The sequence below is a fragment of the Danio rerio genome, chromosome 13 (genome assembly GCF_052040795.2).
Source record: "Danio rerio strain M-AB ecotype USA chromosome 13, GRCz13ab, whole genome shotgun sequence".
Taxonomy (NCBI): Eukaryota; Metazoa; Chordata; class Actinopteri; order Cypriniformes; family Danionidae; genus Danio; species Danio rerio.
The window spans coordinates 14,583,740-14,606,922 of NC_141033.1; the positions used below are offsets into that span (position 1 = coordinate 14,583,740).

At 35.0% G+C, this 23,183-nt stretch overlaps 1 protein-coding gene across 1 annotated transcript in view; it reads right to left on the reverse strand.

Moving 5' to 3' along the window:
• Positions 1 to 21,362, reverse strand: part of gfra4a (GDNF family receptor alpha 4a) — a 298,064-nt gene extending 276,702 nt beyond the window's left edge. Inside the window, 1 exon segment of the mRNA NM_001123058.2 lies at positions 20,924 to 21,362. Coding sequence (NP_001116530.2) covers positions 20,924 to 20,966 — 43 coding nt within the window. The 5' untranslated portion in view covers positions 20,967 to 21,362.
• Between the last annotated feature and the right edge of the window lie 1,821 nt (positions 21,363 to 23,183).

Here is a 23,183-nt window from a genome sequence, read left to right on the forward strand (position 1 = left end):
CGTCTACAAAAAAATAAAAAATAAATAAATCATTATGCAATAACTTGCCTAATTATCCTAACCTGCCTGGTTAACCTAATTAACCTAGTTAAGCCTTTAAATGTCACTTTAAGCTGTATAGAAGTGTCTTGAAAAAAATCTAGCAAAATATAATTTACTGCCCTTATGGCAAAGATAAAATAAATAAGTTTTTAGAAATAAGTTATTAAAAATATTATGTTTAGAAATGTGTTGAAAAAGTCTTCTCTCCGGTAAACAGAAATTGGGGAAATAATAATTCATGGGGGCTAATAATTCTGACTTCAACTGTATGTATGTATATATATATATATATATATATATATATATATATATATATATATATATATATATATATATATATATATATATATAATGTCCTCCTGACACAAATTAAATTCCCGAATGCACTGTTTGTTTTGTATTTTGCTTCACTCTTTACTTTGATGTGTTCTTTGTCAAATCTTGCCACAACTTTTGCAAAATATAAAGGAAAGAATAAAAGTTTGCGAGTTGTGTGTTTGTGAATTGCATTCCAAATCTTAACGGCATGATTGAAGTTTCAAGATCTTTTGTGAGCTGTTTTTTGTTATGCAGTCATACAGAATAAGTTATTGATAGCTTTCATACTGACAAAACTGCTTTCTTTTTCATATCCTATCCAACAGTGCAGTGCTCGTTCACAATAAACACCCGCACTTTTAATGACCTGTTTATCAGTCTCCATATTTCATCGTCATTACCGGCCAATCATCATGGTGCTTTGTGTCAGTCTGTTAATTACAGGCCAATCAGCTTGGTACGTTTTGGTGAACCCCTCATTAGGAACCAATCAACTCGGTGTGTTTATCCGAACTGCCCACAAACTCTACCACTTGCTGCCCTGATTTGACCTATCAGTCATTTCAGCTTCCAGTTAAACATGAAGGCATCAAAAGCAGAACTGTATGTGTCGTATCCAGTGTGGCCTGACCCAATTATGACTGATGCCATGCCAAGCCAGCTGACAGTAGCCTTTGACAGTAATGAGCATAGTGACAGCTGGCAGTGCACCCTATATGTTATGTATACTGTACCAGATGAGTTAGTCATGCTATGCCAGTGTGAAATATGAAGCTTTTTGTGAGATTATATAATTGTGAAGGTGAGGTTCAGAGTGGTTGCCCCATGTCAACAAGCTCGGCCACCCTTTAGCCCCATCATAGAACACAAAATTACCCACTATGCTACACAAAGGGAATGTTTCCAACTTACAGATGTCAGCTTGATGATTTAAAGAGTCACATTTGGACAGTTTTAAAAAAAAATCATTGTAATCTCTAGAGGTGTGAACCTATACTGGTCTCACGGTTCAGTTCGGTTACGATTTTCATGCCATTCGATTCGGTTCAATTCGATATCTCTGTGCATCACGGTGCACTGACGATGCTTTCTACATACAGTGTTATATTTTAGGGGGGAGGCTATAACAAGTTGTCTGTATAAACACACAGACAAAAGCACCACACTGTCTCTCATTCAAACACATACACAAACATAGACAGCATCAAAAAACAAACAAATTATTAACATGTTTGTATGAAACACACACACACACACACACACACACACACACACACACACACACACACACACACACACACACACACACACACACACACACACACACACACACTTAAGCCCTCGCAACAGGGAGAGCTCACACTGAGCGAAGTAGAAAAACAAAAAAAAAGAAGCACTTTTCCAACGGTCCCTTACTGAGAGCTCCTCTCAGCGCAAGCTCTCCCGGCTAAACACATATTGCGAGGGCTTAAACGGAGCAGTGCTTATAATGTTGAGCGAAAAAAAAAAGAAAGACAGCTGTGAAACATAACCAGCTTTGTCTTTTTGTAGGAAACACACTTTAGATCTTTTTAGGGTAAGAGGTTTTTGAGTTATTGCCGTCTACAACTGAATGTGTGTCAGGAATATCGAAAACAAAATCAACTGAACCACGCTCATTTCTGGCGCCCCCCTGGATGTACAGCGCCCTTAGCATTTGCCTATGGTGCCTATGCCATGGGCTGATTGCTGTAAATACTCGTGCTCACCTCCCTCGCAACAGAGCGCATAGGAGATAAATGACGTCAGTACATAATAACCGGTTATGATCATTACTGAACTCATACTGAATTGTCCGCGTCTGCATCGCGGTGCACTGAAGAAACAATTAATTTTGACTTCCCTAGTAATCTCTATTACTTACATTTTTAACGTTTGTGAAATAATAATGCTGATGAATAGCGTCACCTCCTGGATTGATTATTTAAAAAATGCAATGTTACGGGACTTGAAATTAAGGGCTGTATTTTAACGATCTAGACGTTAAGTCTCCTATACTTTGTAAGTGGAAAAACTGAATGCTTTTTTAGTGAGAAAACAGATAAACAAAACATCTGCAGCACAAGGATAAAGAACAAGCCTCCTCCATTCGGCCTCTTTACTTCCTCTTTACTTTTCTTTTACTCTTTACTTTAGTCCTTTACTTTTGTGGATAAGGAAACAGTGTTGTACATACTCCACTGAAGACATCCATTACCCTACATATTTAATTTAATTTGTTAAGCGCAAAGATTTGTTTCAAAACTATTTCTAAATTCAGTTTTAATTTCCGGCAAACAAATAAATAAACAATAATAATGAAGTATAAAAAAGTTATATCCAAGCACATGTCCTTCTCTCATGCTCTGTATGTTGATTCATACGTTTCTAAAACCCAACAGGTGGACATATCTAATTCCACTATTCCTCAAAATAGCAACGCACCAACAATGCGCCTTAACACACCTCCTTTGTAGACCGGAACACCCACGAGTCCACAAAGTGGCACAAATAGATTTGCTATTTAAACAACATGGTGCAAAACACTGAAATTATGGTTGCGCTGGTCTGAAAATAGCAACAAATCATGCCAAACACATCCTGTGCCTTATTGCGTTAGATGTTAATTAGGGCCATAAGTGTTGTGTATCCATTAATTAATTTATTTTTTATTGTTGTCATCAGATAGTATCTTCTTGACCCATTTAAATGAGCCTCCATGATTCCTCATCACTAGGCCCACATGGAATCTGCGTGCGCAGATTTTCGCAGATTTTTAGCCCATCATTAAATCTGTTTATTTACTTGTGTAAATTATTATTTTTTGTTTTTTAAATGAATTTTAGTAATATTATGGAGTAATATAAAAATATTTATATTATTTATTTACAATACAGTTTGTAAAATAATATTTTTTGTCTTTTAGTAGATATTTAATATGAGAGCCTTTCTTCTTTTACCAAATAAAGTGGATCTAATTAAATTTGCATTGTAAACATTAAATAAAAGTTTAAAAAGCATTATTTTTTATTTAATATATTAAGGTTTTAGTAATGATACTCCCAAAATCATTCCCCATAAATCCGCACATTTTTAACAAAATTTTGCACAGAAATACCAAAAAAATGTCAGCAGACTCTGTTTGGCCCTGCTCATCGCTAATGTGTTCAATAATTATCTTTTTTCAAAACATGTAAACTGCTTTTGATTAATAGAATCAACATCCGAATCAGCCTAGCTTATATATATTTTTGGATAAAGCTTGTGTTATAACATCTTAGCATCAAATTACAAAAACACAAAGTACCACTTATGTGAGATGTTTCTAGTACAGCATTTATAGGCAAGACAGTACATTTGATGTTGTGTTTCTCTCTTATGGCTGCCAATATCAGTCTCGCACTTTTTTACTTTTGCTAGAAGTCTTGATAACAATATGTCTGAGTTTGTCTTTTATTATTTGAGCAAATAGGAATGCAGTAAATATATTTGCTGTACTCTCCCTAAGTTTACCAAACTATGACGACTTCCACTGATGAGAAACCCAGGAGTGTATTCATAGGTGAGAGACATTGTGTACCAAGTAAGAAACATAACACTATAATATTAATGACAGTGTATTTCAACATCTTATTTAACCACATATGTTCCTACCATGCACTTGAACTGCAGACATGTCTTTTAAAATCAAAATTATGCATCACAAAAACATTTTCAACAAACAACAACAACAACAACAAAACAATAGACTGTGACCCTCTGATTGAGAAACACATGCTCTAGCAATTTTAAACAGAAGTTCAAAGCATGCTGCCAGGAAGTGCTCACCACTATGGCTCCCTCCATGTAGAAATGGAGAAAATAATGTAGAAATTCTACCAGATTTACAAAAAAAGCATGAGTTTTGTGCAATAGGCTACAAAACTGAATAATTAGTTTTATTGACACAATGTCTCTCTTTCTTCCAAAGAGAAATAAATAACAGGAAAATGTTTTGCATTTGCATCTATTCACTTTAAAAAGAAGTAAGAACACATTGCCAGATCTTTGTACAGTAGTTATAAACTGCAATACATCCATATACATTACATTGAAAATAATACAAAAATATCACCATCTGGTCATTCTTATTATTAGTGTTGGGTAAAAAATAATTACATTCAAACTTAAGCCTATCTTACTCCTAAAGACACACAGAAAATAAAACAAACACACATACTTGTACAATACTTTCCTTAAAAAAGTAACTGTAACACATTTAATGACCTTCCAAAACAACATTTTAATTTTAATGAACTGTTGTCTAACAAAAACTGTATTTTTTATTTTTTTGTTGAAATTGTGTGACACGTTGAATGTTTGGAGCTGTAATCAATAAAAGTCAAAAAACACAAACAGCAAATACATAACACGTCTAACAGTTGGTTATTCAGGTGTCAACCATGCAATTTCACGAATGTCCTCGGCTACTTAAATGCACTTGCAAAAATTCAGTCATGCTCATATAACAGTGTTATTCTTTTTATCTTACTTCTAAAGAAATTGCAGTAATATAAGTATAAATCACATGGAAACTGCTGTGATAAAATCTTGAATCTATGATATGGTAAATGGTAAAGTGTGGCACCTAAAAGCACAAGTGGTTCCTGCCAGCCAAGTCACTGTGGCCTAAACCTGCTACTGATGAGGATTATAGGCACAGTTTCTAGAAGGAATGAATGCAGTTTTTTTTTAGAGCATGCAGCGATAATGCTTATGTCACACCATAGGTAAATACAGGAGAATTGTTATTGTCTGTTCTGTAGGAATTCACAGGCGCCACAACAGTGAACATGATCTGTACACAGACTGAGTCCAAATTTAACACTCGCCAAACACCAAATATGAGCAAAAATAGATTTTGTGAGTAAACAGAACAGAGTTAGACTCTTGGTAGTTGGAAAACTTATTAGGCAGTGCAGCATTATGAATTTCAAGAATGATCATTTTAGATTTTAGAATTGACAACATGTTATTTGTCAGCTTGCTCATCTTCTAACAGCTTATGCCTCAATTGAAGAATCAGCATTATAGGGTATGTATTTGTCAACAGAAACCTTGCATAATTCCTTGCATTAAACAGAAACAAAAATGTGAGGGCCTTAATTTTTGTAGTTTGTAGCAATGACTTGTCTCTCTTTAGAGAACACCTGAACCCCTGTGAATAATGTCAAAACCACCTATAAGAAGCCTTTTCTCTCACTCTCTCTCACTACTTACTCTAACACTTAATTCTCTGAGCACAAACAAGTTACTTTGAATAATTAGCACTGATTGTGTGTATTCCATTTACTTGTTAAATCGTCGGATACCTCCTTAATTGTAAGCCACTTTGGACAAAAATGTCTGCTAAATGACTAAATGTAAATGTTTTAGATGCACATTTAGAAGATACAGGCAATAAATGTTGTGTTTAAAAGATGTCTAATAGACATTCAAACATAGATAGCTTTGCCAAAACAAAGCTAAATTTGCTCTCAGTGAAAACCGATAAACATCTAGTCGAAAAATAGACTATAGTCATCAAATAGTCAGATTAGACCGACTTCACACATGTAGACATTTGTCTTTGTCTATTCGATCTCTGGTCTTTGTAAGGACTTTTGTTCAACATTGATTTGATTTTGACGGACATCCCACATTTAGCTTTGTGTTAGCAAAGACAACTAAGTTTAGACAAAGAACTTAGCTTAGTCTTACTTTTTAAGCTCAAAAATAGCTTGCTTGTAATAATCAGTTTAATAATGTATTTATTGATTAAATATAAGATTTAGGTTGTGTCTGAAATTGCGTAGTACTCAGTAGTTACTTCATTTGAATTGAATACTCAGTCATTAGAAAAGTACGATCTATACAGTATGAATGTCAGTATGAATGGAATTTGAACATACTACATCTGCCATTTTGTCATCATCACATGAGCTATGCGTGTTAGTTGCGTCACTTCCCAGCAGGCACAGCACTTCAACATGAAGTGAGATTGACGTTGTATCCCAACGTCTTTGGGAAGTTGCATTTTGTTTGGAAATGAAAATCGAGTTAATGTCAGAACCCACAGTCAGGCCGAAGTCAATGTCCTACGTCCAACCTAAAATCAACCAAATATAATTATATATGGCATATAATGATGTTATAGCTTGGCGTTGTGTGGCTGTAACCATTATGACATCCATCAGACGTTAAATTTTGGTTGTCATACCTGACAAATAAATGTCAGTATTTGACATCAATATGAAGTTGGTTTAAGATGTTGGCCCGACATTGGATTTTGTTCACTTTACAACACAAAAATAAAAATCAACCAAATATCAACATTATTTGATGTCATTATTAGACGTGAAAATAACATTGTCCTTCGACGCTGGCTAGACATTGAATTTTGGCCACCTGAAGTCACAACCTAAATCTAACCTAACATTTATGCCTTATGACGCTGTGTGCCTGCTGGGTTCACATCCATTCATGAATTCTCTCATGGTGCATCATGGAATAGCGTAGCGCCAAACGGTTGCACAGAATCTTGCCGGAAGTAGTAGGGCATCCAGGTATACTTCTCACATACTGTTTTACAAATTCTATGAATTTGGACATACTACTCAGCTCGCATACTGTTTTAGTGTTCTATATACAGTAGTATGGAAGTATGCGATTTTGGACGCAGCTTTTGTATAATACAGTCTAAAATAATAACAGCTTTTCATAAATATTGTAAACATATTTAGATTGTACATGGTATATAATAGTAATGTGTAATTTTGGAAGTATACTGTATACACTTTTTATTATGATAATGCAATAGAATGTGTTTTTGTAATTTATTATTTTACATATATCATACAAAGTTATTTAAATTTTATAATTCTTATTATTAATGAAATGTTTTTTAAGAAATTTGCCTCTTTATGTCACTGACCATTGTGTCAGAAATCTAAATAAAAACAGAATATTAAATTAAAATTGGCTATGTATTTAATTTAAAAAAGCATTTTCATTGGTCATAAAAAAACCTACAGGTTGCTGGTTCAGGTCCTGGCTGTGTCAGTTGACATTTCCCTGTGGATTTTGCATGTTCTCCCCGTGTTGGCGTGAGTTTGGATGCTCCGGTTACTCCGACAGACCAAAGAAATGCACTTTAGGTGAACTTAATGGGCCATAGTGTATTAATGTGTGCGCATATGAGAGTGTATGAGTGTTTCCCAGTACTGGGTTTTGGCTGAAAAGGCATCCACTGTGTAAAACATATGTTGGAATAGTTGGTGGTTCATTCCGCTGTGGCCACCCCTGACAAATAAGGGACTAAGCAGATGGAAAAATGAGTGGCGACCCCTGAAAATTAAGGGACTAAGCCAATGAGAAAATGAATGAATGAATGAATGAAGGAGTTTTAGCGACAGGGAAACCAGCTATAGCAATTTACTTAATTTTCAAGTCAATAAAATATAAATGTTTTAAAATAAGAAGAACCCCAAATGTGTTTTTCAAAACTCTTCAGAAACATTTTTTTCAGCTATAGATTTTCTCTTTTCACAAGCCTTTACAAAAGCAGTTAATTTGTATCCTGAACAAACACACACGCTCGAGTCAAAAGGCACATGTTGGCTCTACAGGGGTTGAGGTTCACAAATTCTCCAAGCTTCATCGTTTTTTTGTTCTTCAGAAACAAAAGTCTCTCGTGGACACAAGGGACAGAAAGGCTACAGTAAACAGAACAAAATGTGCCTCGCCATTTCAGATCACACATCACCTCATACCCCCTCCCAGGCAGAGACCACAAGACCCTGCATTGTTGATCTGTATTCTTGTGGTTGCGGCACATAGACTTTCCGAGAGTCTGAAGCTTGTTCATTTGTATTCACGTGACTCCAGCTCAACCTCAATTCCCCCTATAGTCTAACAAGAAGTCTCTGCTTGCGAGCAAGGTGGCGTTCTCCAGCACCCTGTCGAGATAAAATCACTATAGACAATCGGAGGCCTTTCCCATCGCACCTGTCGGTATATGCCGCATGGAAGTCGTAAAAATGCCAGATTCTTTTACTGAGGCGCTGGTAATTGTCCTGGCAGTTTAATCGTGCTTTTACAAAAGACGGCGGAATGACGGGCCGTTAACATAATGAGCGGTTCTGTCACCTCCTCCTGTGCTTTAGTCGTCTCTGTGCCCGCTCAACAATTGTGTGTGCTTTCCTTTATCTGAATCCAAAAAAGGTCTCCATTTCCCTTTTTTTCTTCTCTGCTCTCTCCTGATGATAGGGGCGGATCGGCTCCTGTGCAACATGCTGACTGAATGGATGACTGACTCTAAATGAGCTCACGCCAAAGGTGCATATATTAGATCTGACCTGACCTAAACTGACACATACTGTATATAGGCCTATACAGTATATGTGTAAGGTGTGCTATGACACCAGACTACGACTGGGAGATATGGTGGGATAAATAATTCAGCTGGTAGATATTCTGCTTTATACTGCAGTACATTGGTTTGTTTGATGTGACGTTGCATTTTCACCGTGAAGCATGACAAATATGAATATAATTAGTATTGTCATCACTTAAAATGCAGTAAATGTTAAACATGTCTTCATGTTCTTCCCGTGTTCATGTGGGTTTCCTCCGGATATTCCGGTTTCCCCCACAAGTCCAAAAACATGTGGTATAGGTGAATTGGGTAAGCAAAATTGTCCATAGTGTGTGTGTGTGTGTGTGTGTGTGTGTGTGTGTGTGTGTGTGTGTGTGTGTGTGTGTGTGTGTGTGTGTGTGTGAATGAGTGTGTATTGATGTTTCCTAGTAATGGGTTGCAGCTGGAAGGGCATCCGCTGCGTAAAACATATGCTGGGTAAGTTGGCGGTTCATTCCACTGTGGCAACCCCCGATTAATAAAGGGACTAAGTCGAAAAAGACAAAATTATGAGTTCAGATGCAAAAACCGCTAAACGCCACTTCCGCCAAAAACTAGATAATTGAGTAATTAAGCATTGAGTGAATACTTTAGCCATGTAGTACATGTTCAACAAAAATATTTGCTTCACATTATATAAATCTATGTAAATCAACTAAGTCTATGTAATGTGATTTATGTTTGGTAAAGTAATCTAATGGCATCTTCATTTCCGACTAATTACATTACATTTGTCTTGTTTCAATAGGTGGATTTAGAGGGTTTTGCATAAAAAGCAGACATGGGTTTAGCTGGTTTTGACGCAAAATAAAATTTACCTTGTTAAAAACCAAATAATTGTCTAAAGTGACATTTTTGAAAAAAGGGTATTTTATTTACTACCTAATAACCTTTTCATTACATTTAAAATAAAACTTCTGAACCTTATCAGAGGAGCCTGATAGAAAATGCTCATTGAAAAGAAAAGAGGTCTGATGGATTTAGAGTTTTTTTAACTCTTCAAATAAATGTAAACATTTATTTGTCCTCCATGAAACTCTGGCTATAAAAAAGTAAAATTTCTATGGTGTGACTGTCTGAAGCATAGCTCTTAAATGGCAATCGCATATATTATGTTTCTGAAAATCATGTCCTCTCATGTGACACTGCTAATTTTAAATCAGCAAATCCACTGAAGACTTAAATTATTTAAAGGACCCCATTCAAGATCATGCAACTGAAGCCTCCTATGAAGCCTATGACGTGCACCTGTCACTTTTTTGCTTTAGCATTTTTTACATATTTAACTTTTTTTGAAATACCCTTTTTGGTAAATATCCAACAAGTCTAATAAGTCATGGAGAAAATTTTAATCTTATCCTAATTTCATATATAATAAATAGCACCATATGAAGGTAAATGTCCAACAATGACCAATCTTTCAAGCTATTTGTATATTGTAATGATTTAACAGCAGCAATATTGCGCCAGACTGCACACCACACACCAGCTGATTGGTGGAGAGGAGACAAAAATTGTGATATGGGGAGGGTTAAGAGGCCATGATGGACAGATATCAGTGGGCAAATTTGGCCAGGATGTCAGCGTTAACACCTTACTCTTTTTTGAAGGACATCCTGAGCAGTATAGAGTCCCTATTAATATTCTGGGTAGTTATGACCCAGTGTGAGTGCCCCCTGCTGGTCTCACAAACACCACTTCTAGCAGTAACCTAGCTTTCCCATGTGGTCTCCCATCCAAGTACTGACTGGGCACAGCCCTGCTTAGCTTCAGTGGGCAACCATGTGAGAGTAGCAGAGAGCTAGAATAGCTGCCAGTTTACAATTAAAAGGTAAATGTAAAACAGTGAAATATTTGATAAAGATAGTAACTCCTTATAATTTCTCAAACATCAGACTTAAAAATAAATACAGTACAACCAATTTTTCTTAAAAAACAGTGTTTTGTAAAAAAAACAAAAACTATTTTACCGCCCATTTATTCATGCAGAGGAGAGATGGCATGCAAATGTTTTATTATACTATCTATAATATTTCTGTAGCGTACTGGTTTACTTACTTTTTTTTTTTTACACTGTTTATGTTTTATAGGGTGCCTATTCAGCTTATTTACAGGTACAGCATTTTGTTTAGAAGGTCTACTTGTTTCGCATAATGGGCTTTTGCAATGGGTACTTACAAGCTACCAGTGCAGGTTTCTCATAAGCTAATTTCTCCCTGGGCTATCTCCTTTGTTGCGTTCATATCATCAGTAACATTGAAGTGACGTAAGTCAGCTATAACAGCAACATCAAGCACTATTTTCAACAAAATCAACACATGGAGAATGGAGGGCATGATCAAAGCTGTGGGTTTTTATTGTATGCTGGTTTTGTGATAATGGAGCTGTTGTGTGAATGTATTATGTGATTAAATCAGAATAAAGGAGGACTAAATCACCTATGACAACTTGTGGTGGTATACGATGGTTGAAGCAGAGAAAAAAAAAGCAATGCCTTAGGCTAATGCAACTAACAGTGGCACTAACATTAGTTTTCTTAATGTGTATGTCTTGTAACACTTAAAAATACTGTGTTATTGTTTCGTGTAACAAACATTTGTTCAATCAGTTTACACTTTCATCACTGTATACTCTAGTATGCTGGCTTCGATCCAGCTCTTTAATACTGTAGGAGCTTTTTAGCCCCACAAAATGACATTCCTAGAACTAAAATCATTCCTTAATCAAAATTAAGTTCTCACTATGTGAACACGACAAAATCCAACTAACCAACCAACCAACCAACCAAACAAACAAACAAACAAACAAACAAACAAACAAACAAACAAACAAACAAACAAACAAACAAACAAACAAACAAACAAACAAAAACAAACAAACAACAGCACCAACAAAAAAGGATCACCAATAATTATAGGTACTATGAAAAAAATGGCCAGTGTTAACAGCTCTATAGCCAGACCTTAAGATAGGTGGCAGACAATCTGAACTCCATTGCAGCTTTAATTAGCCAAGGAGCACACAAAAGGCCGTCTGATTGACATGAGAAGCAACCAATCACAGTTTGATTTGTTTTTTCATTTGTTTAGGGTAATAAATATGCAAAGCCACCATCTGTACAAAAGAAATTTGTAAACATAATATAATGTAACATAACGTAATGTAACGTAACGTAACATAACACTTTGTTTCAAGGTAAACCATTAAAGAATGGGAAATGGCAAGAGTATTCAAAACTGACTTCAAAACTCCCAGCATGAAAACTACAAACTAGAAATAAACACTAAAGCAAGATATAGGATATGAAACTGATGAACCAGGGGCAATATCTTTTCATAAAATGTACTTTCCAGTAAACACATTAATGTCAAAACAACATCAAAAACATAAAAAATGCTGATTTTGATTTGAATTGACTATAAAATTGACGTCTTATATTGACGTCACATTATATTGACGTGAAATACTACAAAAAAAAGACTACTGGACAATCCTGTGATCGATTTTTGACATGTTACTTGACATCAATTTGATGTCGCTTTGACATTAAGGTCGTTTAGATTAATTATAGGGATATTAAATCCATTTTGAATTTAGAGTTAGCAATTGAACCTTTCAGATGAATAACACTTATATCATAATACTTTCTGTGTCTATATTTGATGGTCAAAAGAGCATCGATGTTTAGATGTCAAATGGATAAAGGTTTTGACATCAAATCGATGTGCATGTTCTTCAAGCATGATGTTAATTTGATGTCATTTTGACATCAAAGTGCCCGCTGGGTTAAATTATTCCAACATTTTTCTAAGAAAGAGAGAGAAAGGATTTGTAAACACCATTGAAACTGTGGTTCAGGTGTACTTTATCACTTTGAGCCAGAAAACATGCTGATTGACCTAAAGAATATTCACAAGCACATCTTGTGCGAGACAGTTTCACTGTTTTTTTTTTTTTTCTCACACATCTCTTACATTTCAGGTGTGATGGTATAACTGTGTCCATTCTCCGTTAACACACTGACCTGCATTGAACTGCAAGGTTCAGGAAGCAGTCATTAGAAAAACAGTGAGAACCCAAGGAAAGGTTATGGCTAGAGTGTTGAAGAAAAGTGTTAAGAATGAAATTTAACCCCTGATTCTTCAGTTCCTCTGTCTTTGGGGGTTGATGTTATGATAATTTTCTACTGCAATAACAAAAAGAAACATTTGTTGAACATAGCAATAAACTTTTATTGACCTTATAACTATCTTTGTTTGAGGATGAGCCAAACTAGAGCTATAATTAAATAGTTTTAATGAAAAACTGTTCAGCAATATCCTCAGATATCATACAGAGATCTAAGAATAACTTAAATGTCAGAGAATGATAAGATTTAATACCTTCTCCCAAGAGGCAAGTGTTCACTGCACAAGTCTCAAGCCAAAAACATGACAATTCAAAAATATTTCACACTTCGACATTTGGATGACAAATGTGTGGATTCGTATGATATCTTCATAAAACATTATGAGTCACTGTTTAAGATTTTTTATTTATTTATTTATTTTTATTTACTTCATGACTCATGATGAATTGTGTGCTTTTTTTCACAATAGTGGGCTGGTTTCTGCTTACTAAAAAAGAAATGACAATATAAAAGTAGTTTAAACATGAACTGGAGCACCAATGAAGTTTATATAAAAATAAACAATTAAGTCTTGGCATCTTGTGATATGATTAAACACTTTGGCAGTTCCCGCTGAATCAAACCAGACGGTGTGACAGTTTTTCTATTCAAAGTATATCATATTGCTAAAATATCTGTGACATTAAATAAGCATTAACAAGCCAAGGTGCCTGGCTTGTTATTCTTAGAAAGGCAGTTTAAAAAGCTGATGAAAAATTTCAGTGAAATGAGTCACAAGGATAAGATCTTGTCACAAAGGTGTAAGGAGTTAGTTCACTTCTGTCATCATTTTCATACTCTCATCACTCACCTTGTAAACACAAATGTAAAATCTGACAGATTCCTGTTCATATGTACGATGAACAGTTTCATCAAATACTGCATTTGGTGTTCTATTCAAATTGATTAGTTGCTTATATATTCATAAAAGCATTGACTGTGGTAAAATTAAAAGTTTTAGATGCTTAATAATGACATGAGGAAATATTTTTTGGTGAAAGATTTGTAAGCACACATCTGTTGTGAAGCAATTTTGAAGCCTTGTGCATTAAAGCAGTCAAAGTTGTGTTTGTGTGTCCAACTGTCTATTTTACAGTTTTGCAGGCTCTAAGGTGTCCTACTTCTCAATATTTTACTGATTTAACTAATAAGTACTGTGTATTTTTGTTGATCGCTTTAATATATTAACAATAAAAGTAAAAAGAACAATTGACAGTTGGAATCAAAAACAATTAGTTCACTACCATGTCAAATGTGCATTATTGTTTAATAATTTTATGGGTGGCATTGTATTACTACCAGTTATTCCACAAGTACTACAGCTAATATTCCTAAAGACATTATTCAAATTAAGTTCTATTCAAGACTTTTGACAGGTGTTGTCCATTAAATTATCTTATATGTAGAACTAGTTTCTTGAGCATCTCATCCATTTAAGGATGCAGATTGAAACAGAGAAATTGATTGATTGATTGATTGATTGATTGATTGATTGATTGATTGATTGATTGGTCAATCGATTGGTTGGTTCAATAGTTCATTCATTCATAGAATAAATAAATGGGAATTACCTGAAATGCATTTTTTTTACACTTACTTTATCCTTTTTAGTATACAGTATATATATATATTTACTGGCCAATATTTTCTTCAGTTCTTCTCCTTTTGCAGGCTGTAAGGACCTTTCAAAATCAGTTGGAAATAAGTTGCTAAAGTTATATGAAAACTGTTACTAACTGTAAGTACTTTAGCTGCGTTTTTGTGAACCTTTTAAAACATTGCAATATACTAGTAAAATATTCACATGAAGTGAATAAAAATAAATTAACAATTCAACAGCACAGCATTTACCACAATACTCAAACACATTCATTAACATACAGACTATTTTGTCATTACATTTTTAGCAATAATTCAGATTCTGTCCTGCATCTAAGACAAAAGTCATGCTAGAACACACTACAAAAAAAAAAATAAGATAAAAAAATTAGAACAAACTAGCCAGCTTGGAGGTACAGTTTACACCTGTGAGAGAAAATAACTGTCTATATCAACAGCTAACAATATTCTGTAGTAGTTATTAATGTCAAATCAAAACTAGGACTGCATATAAAATCAATTTGAATATGAAAAATTTTTCACTTACATCATCCTAGACTGTTCGTGCTGTTATGAATATATTGGTGTAGGAAAATGTTTGGGTAAGGTGACACAAAGTTAGAGCAGTCTGTCTCTGTCGTCTTATAGTCTTTTCTTTTTTTCATCACTTATTATTTTGTTCTCTTTTTGGTCTTAAAGTCATTAATAAATTAAACTTTCTCATTCTCATCAACGATACAGATAAGAATATTAAGAGTAATAACATTCATTAATTCATTTACTTTTCGGCTTAGTCTCTTTATTAGTTTGGGGTCGCCACAGTGGAATGAACCACCAACTTATCCAGCATATGTTTTACGCAGTGGATGCCCTTCCAGCCTCAACCCATCTCTGGGAAAGATCCATACACAATCACTCACACTCATACACTATGGACAATTTAGCTTACCCAATTCCCCTGTACCGCATGTCTTTGGACTGTGGTGGAAACCAGAGCACCCAGAGGAAACCCACGCGAACGCAGGGAGAACATGAAAACTCCACACAGAAACAGCAACTCACCTAGCCAAGACAACGCCGAAAAGAAAATGAATGAATTAATTTTTGGTCAGTACTGTTAGCCCTTAGAAATATATATTTTTAGATTGGCTACAGAACAAACCACTGTTTGTAACCAATAACTAGGGCCACACGGAATCACCTCAGAGTTTTGGCCCATCATTGAGTCTATTTATTTAATTGGGTAAAGGTGTGAATTTTTTATATTTATTCAGTTTTTATTTATTTATTTATTTTTTATTAATTTCAGTAATCTTAAAGAATAATTAATCTACTGTAGTCAAATCTTTAAATTACACTTTAAGCTGAATATTATTTTTACTACTAGTATATTAGGTACTGTCATAATGTGATAACAAAAGAAATTAGTTAATAGAAATTAGTTATTAAAATTATTATGCTTAAAAATGTGTGAGGGCTAATAATTTTGACTTCAACTGTACATCTCTATGACTGAATCAAGACAATCCCACTCAATATTCACTCTTGGGGACAGCTAATTAAGAATTCCCCCAAAAAATCATGCCACACGAATAGACTAAGAAGTGAACATGGAAGACAATTAGCAGGGTGAAGACAGAGAACCTGGACAGGCCAATGGGGGAGAGGAGGGGCCATTCACATTAATGCTGGTGAAAAGCCGTGCCGGAATAAATTCATATCCCAGCGTGGTGCAATGAACAGCAGTGCATAATGTAATCTGCCACAATTCAAGGTTACTAAATGTGCGGCTAACAAATTTATTCAATCCTCTAAGAGCTTAAAGGGCTAAATGAGCATTAGTCAAGAAAAGGTGGAATTCATTTGCCTTGCATGCGTGAATATCACACTATTGTTAATCGTTGGAAATTACGCAACGATCACTGGCATTAACACTTTGAGAAAGAGTAATTCGGATTTAAACTTTAAGCCTTTAAACTTGACTGAACACTAGGTAATGCCACATGAAATTGTGAGCTGATCATTCCTATTCATCTTTATTCGTTCGTAACTTATAGTTTTGTATTCCCACATAGAAAATAGAAGATTTGTTTTGTAAGAAAAGTTGAATATGAGGTGCAATAAAACAGTTGACAAAGCCCATGAAAGTTTCTCTTTGGGCCGGCACTTTGATGGTTGTCAAAGTGAAGTGCGACACAGAAGGACACAAACCAATCATCGCTCACATTCTCCTCTGTAGGAGAGCATGCTTTGACCCAAAATATTTGCTGTTAGCAGTGCATTGCATTTCTAAAAGAGGTGAAATGAACACACGCTGACTTGCTAAGAATAAAATGTCCCCAGATAGATAATAAAACCTGAAATCACCTACATTTTTTGGGAGCAGGGAAGAAATACTGCTTAATAATGAACATTTTAAAATGCAAAAAGGGGTTATTTTCAGGTTAGATGATCAATTAGTCGATGGAAATTCAATAGAAACTCCCAACCATGACAAACGTGTGCAAAAATCAGTCCAAAAGTGTCACTCAAATACCACATTACATGAGCCTCTGGCTGTCTAGCTGTTGGCTATATGTCTTTTGTCTTCTGCTTGTAAAAATGCGTGTGTTAAAAAAAGAGAGAGAGCGAGCAAATATATGTGTTACACTGACGGTATATGCTCTCATTTTCAAGTATCTGCCAAAATAGCCCTGGATTGAATGTCTGTTCTGGTTTTATTTCTGTTTCTAATCCTGTCCAATCAGTCTTAAACTTATCGTAAGTACCCCTGGGGGGATTGGATGGTCAGTGAGTCTTTCAGTCAGTCATGTGGAATCACGTGACAAGAGCAGGCAAGAATGGCACTCACGAGAGAAATTTGAGTGACCTGTGGTGTATTCGTGAAAACAAAAACTGCAAAAAAAAAAAAAAAGTAACTCCTGGGATGTATTTGGCGCTCTCCGGAAATGTAAATAGGGGTACGTAATCAGAATGAGCCTGGGCCCTCTGATCTACATAACAATTGAAATTTGTTTGCTGTACCTTATTTTATAGAGCATTGCACCATATATCAGAACACTACTAGGGTTGATCCTTGAACACACATACTCATAAGATGTATGCTTTGACATGAATGTAAATTGTGTTCCTATAAGCATTTGGTAAATTGGAAAATATTAAAAAAGAAACAAAATTGAGTGTAAGGGGCCGTCCAAACATGTCCACACATTGTTTTAAAACAAACCCAGATGAAAAAATATATTTTTATTTATAATTAAATACTATATTGCTTTTGACCAACACAAACACTTGTATATTATTCTATGTATATTATAATATTTACATCCATTTCTATACTGTAGTATTAACAAGAGTGCGCTTACAAAATGTAATAAATACTGTAGTGTAGCTTTTACTACAGTAAACTCTGGTTTATGGTAGTGTTATATACCCTACACAATAGTTGTAAAAATCTACAGTATTGGGTTATTTGTTAATGTTACTTGTTTATGTAAAATTACTATAGCATCTTTTCATGTGGAAACCTTCATTCTGGTAATGCTAACCAGACATAAATTCATAACCACACAATACAACACAAAACTGTTATTATTTTTACACTACATTAAGGCACTTGATTTAAAAAATGTAAATTCACAAGCTCACACTTACATATGTTCGAAGAATAAAGCATATTTGGTGTGCTGTCCAGGGAGAGGGCTTTGGGCTCGGAAAAGACACCCCGACTCGTGTTATTCCCTTTGTTAGGAAAGTGAGAGACGTTGGGGTCCAAGTAAAGTGTCTAGCACTTCAGAACGCTCCCGCTAGGTAGAGTGTTTAAGAGGTGAGGTGTCAGAGTAGTGGAGGGATGCTAAAGTTGTGAGATAATGAAGGTAGTACAAGTTTGGTATTTATGTGGGTTTGGTCTGATGCTGATTGGATACTAGAATCACTGGGTCACACTTTATTTTGAAGTAGACTGTTAGGTTAGGGTTAGAGTTGGCGTTAGGTTTAGTGAAAGTTGACATGTACTTGCAAAGTTTTTATATTCAGTTAAATGTCTGTTGAAGGAGCTGTATCAACAGATATTAAGCAGCCAGTCTACTAATACTCAAATGGACCATCAAAATAAAGTGTTAACAATGATTGTCAATGCTGAGTAAGAGTTGTTAAAACATCTGAGCCTGCTCTTCCTGAAATTTGTTTATAAAACTATAATAAGTTGCTTGCTCAGATGATTATTTTGGTCATTTTTGGGCAGATGAAACTAATTGTTTCAGGTTGAGACCAAACAATGCCAATAAAAAAAATTAAAAAAAAAACGTAAAACGGAAGTACACACGCTTCTGCAAATATTAGTAAACTATTGTGAAATCTTATATATATTTGGAGCAGATGTCAACAACTCAAATAAGCTAAAACACGATAAAATATGACCTAATGTACAGATCTTGATATAATTCTCAAAAAATGGCATTACATACAGCATTGTCAAAGTTAAAGTCAGACATCAGGGATCCGATTGTGTCAAGACGATGATGATGATGATGGATTTTTTAATGTCATTTCAAAACATTAGTAGAAATTGTATCTCAGGTACTGTGGGTACAGAAGGAATAAGTAAAGGTCAACCAGGAACTGTTTTACAGTGAAAGTGCACTTGGACTGGATTGACAGGTCAGATTGACTCTACTGCACTTACCATTCACCACAGAAATGAATAAAGTAGAACTGAAAGATCAGCATTCATTCCCCAGGACTTGACTTATTCTTTACTTTAACTTATTTTAAAAATAAAACACAATCATTTGATTAGGTATACAAACCCAGCCATTATGTAATCTCAACAAGGTGTCCCACTTTCTATTATGAATCTGCTGTGGTCTGCTTTCTTGACAAAAAATAAAAAATAAAATAAAATAAATGAATAAATAAATAAATGCCATCAAACACCTTTTTATTTTTTACACCATATCTAGACCAATTTCAGTCGTTCACTGGGCTCCCTAAGCAGCTAGATAACACCTTAAATCTGCTTATGTAGTTCATTATGTAAGTGTAACACATTTTTTAACTGGTGATACGGTTTTTATATACTGCTCAAGGTAACCCAGGTTTAAACATTGACTAAATATTTGAGCCTTTTCATTTTTAAACCAAGCTAAATTGCTGCTGAACGTGACTGATAACGTTAATGCATCTTTGTTTAATGTAAAAGAAAGCCTTGACATTCTGATAATAACTGCTTATGTGTTCCACTGAAACATGATATATCTGTGCTGTAACAAAATGGATAGACAATGACAAAGGGTTCTGCTTTAGGTAAACAATCTGCATCATTATAATTATCGAAGATATCTTTTTTTTAGGGTAGATGCAATCAACTCAAAATCAAGTAAAATTATCTAATTACGATATTGAGAATCATAGCTCTGCATTGCTCTTGTGTATTTTCATAGATTTAAAAACATCCTATTTCTCCTAAATGCGACAATGTGGGGAATTTAAAACGTGAAAGCATTAAATGAAGCATGACTCCAGCAGTTTTGCTTCAGCAATGCTATTAAGTATCATACTATCCAAGAGGGGTAAAACAGGACTGTCATCATAAATCTGAGCATCTTTCCCCCACATCCTTTCCTGCATGCCAAGGAAGCCTCCCTGGTTTCAGCCTGTTGCCCATTGCACAAGTGCCTCTCCTGAGACTGTTTGACAAAACTAAGTCTCAAAGGAATACACAAATGAAGCGACAGGGCGACAGGAGCCAGCGGCATGGAGTCTAGTTAGGAGGTATCCTTCACAAATGCTTCTGACAAGAGCTCATGACTCCACAGTCTCATGCTGCTGGCTCTTCATCATTCTTTAAAGACATTTGCATATAGCTGCAGCAGGATGGATGCGTCCTGCGCTTTACCTGCGGACCGAGATGCCACGATGACGCGCGCAGCTTGACGGACAGGTTGTCAGACTGCTGCTTTAATGACGGAGCTAATGTGCCGTGAACAAGCGCATTAAAAGCAAGCGAAAGGTCATTTTAACACACAAACACGATCAGATTAGCAGGTCGTCCGATATCCGTCTCATTTGGTGTGCCACACATGATAATGACAGTTACGCGCGCACTGACCATCAAACCAGAAGAGACATTAACGTCCCAACAGTTTCAACACTGGTAGAATAACTTCTTACAACACTGCAATCGCCAAAGAAACAAAGTGAAGTTAAACGCAGCGGCACAGCGAAGATGCTTCGTGCGTCTGCAGGCAAAGGGATTCATCATTCGCTTCACATCCGCAACAGCTGCAACTGAGCTCATCCTCCGTTCCCCCCAAATCAGCAGAATTAATCGGAGGAAAACTCACCAAAAATTGCCAGCTGGAACAAGTAGAGCCCGACGAGGTCCATCCTGTTTAGAGCCAAACAATCTCGCGGCAGTAAAAGACTTTCGCGAATGCCCGTGTCCACTGGCACCAAAGTTGTCCAGAAAACGTCGTACTGCGTTCAGTGCTGATTTCCTCCAAAAATGCGAGGTGCAATCCAAATCATTTCATAGGAACAGAGCACGTCGAGAAGCATCTTTTATTCCCCAGCAGATCTGGCGCCAGATGAGGGAAGCAAGTTGCGCAAAACGTGTGTCACGAAACGCCACTATTTCATTAACAAGTTTGGATGCTGCGTTAAAAGCCTCATTAGCACTCGAGCCACTAATTGAAGAACGCGCTGGTCTTCGGAAGTGAAGTCGGCTGTTTGTCGTGCGCTGCTGCGTCTCTGTCTAACTCCTGAGCGCACGAGAACCGCACTGACACCAAAGCAGTGGACGCGTAAGAGCACTGCGCTCTGCCCTCCAACTCTACAGAGAGGACAGAGAAAAGCATATGTGAGGAAAACCAATGCAATTAACTATCAGGATGTAATTGAAAATACCTGGTTTACTATATATTTTGTAATAAAATTGTTTTATTATTATTATTATTATTGATTTCTGAATAGCAAGAGTGCAAGGTTTAAGTTTTAAAATTCATACTGCATATATTAAATATTGGCTAAACACATTTGCTAGATTTGTGTGTTCTGTGGTACGATAGCTGGTACACGAGGAAAGAAAATATATTATATGTACGTTCAAAATGAAAACATTTCTTTTCTTAATTTAATTATACATTGATTTTTGAGACCATAAAACCAAACATGATTAACAATTTTACCTGCCATCAGTATTTGTTTGCTATATAATTGCTATATTATAAAATGATAATTAAATATTTAATAGTTTAAAAATATATAATTCTTCAATTACTGCCTTATAGTTACAGTAGTTCAAAAATAACATTTATAAGTCAATTTTCACATTGAATTGCTCCATTTCTCCTATCCAAATGTCACATTATTTACAAACTTTATATATATATATATATATATATATATATATATATATATATATATATATATATATATATATATATATATATTTTTTTTTTTTTATTTTTATTATTATTATTATTATTATTATTATTATTATTATTATAATATTTTTTTTTTCATTTATTAATTTTCTTTTCGGCTTAGTTCCTTTATTATTTAGGAGTCGCCACAGCGGAATGAATCATCAACTCATCCGGCATATGTCTTAGGCAGTTTGTGCCCCTCCAGCCACAACCAAACACTGAAAAACACCCATACACTCTCTTATTCTCACACATACACCACAGCCTATTTAGTATATTCAATTGACCTATACCACATGTCTTTGGACTGTGGGAGAAACCGGAGCACCTGGCAGAAACGCACGTGAAAATGGGAAAAACATGCAAGCTCTACACAAGTTATATATACAATGTGTATATATGTATATATATATATATATATATATATATATATATATATATATATATATATATATATATATATATATGTATACACTTTTCTAAGTAACAGGTAAAATAACGTATTACCTAAAAAAAAAAAAAGAAATAATATTTGAGTTACTTTTTAGATTAATTCATATGTTTTTTTTTTAATTATTTGCTAAATGAAAATTAGTGTAATCATGTTGAATCACACTCAATGAGAAAATGAGCTCTCCGCAGGAACTGGAAAAAACCTTACAGATCTTACAGATCCCCTCACAGATCCTTAAATTTCCTTATAGATCCTCACAAACACGTTGCTTTCAAATTGCATTAATTGGTATGGCAATAATAGCGTCAGGAAGTTAGATGCTAACATACATTTTTTTTATTAAAAATGTTAAAGGTACATAAAGTAGTAGTTTATACAGCGTGTTGTTAAATGCAGAGCTCCTCTATTAAAAAAAAAAAAAAAACAAAGTTCTGAAAGAGATCAAGTCTCAGGCAGGTAAGAAAAAATAACTTAAAAGTTACTCAAAAGTTACTCAAAAGTAGCATAATGCATTATTTTCCAGAGTTACTTTTTTGGGGAGTAACTCATTATTGTAATGCATTACTTTCAAAATAACTTTTCCCAACACGGTTTAAGTAACAAATAGCCAATATCCTAATAAAAGGCAGGCAATGGCTTAATTTAAAGGGTACCTTGGGTTTCAAGACATGTATGGGTTAAAATAACATAAATAATGTATCTTAATTAAATATGAAGTAGAAA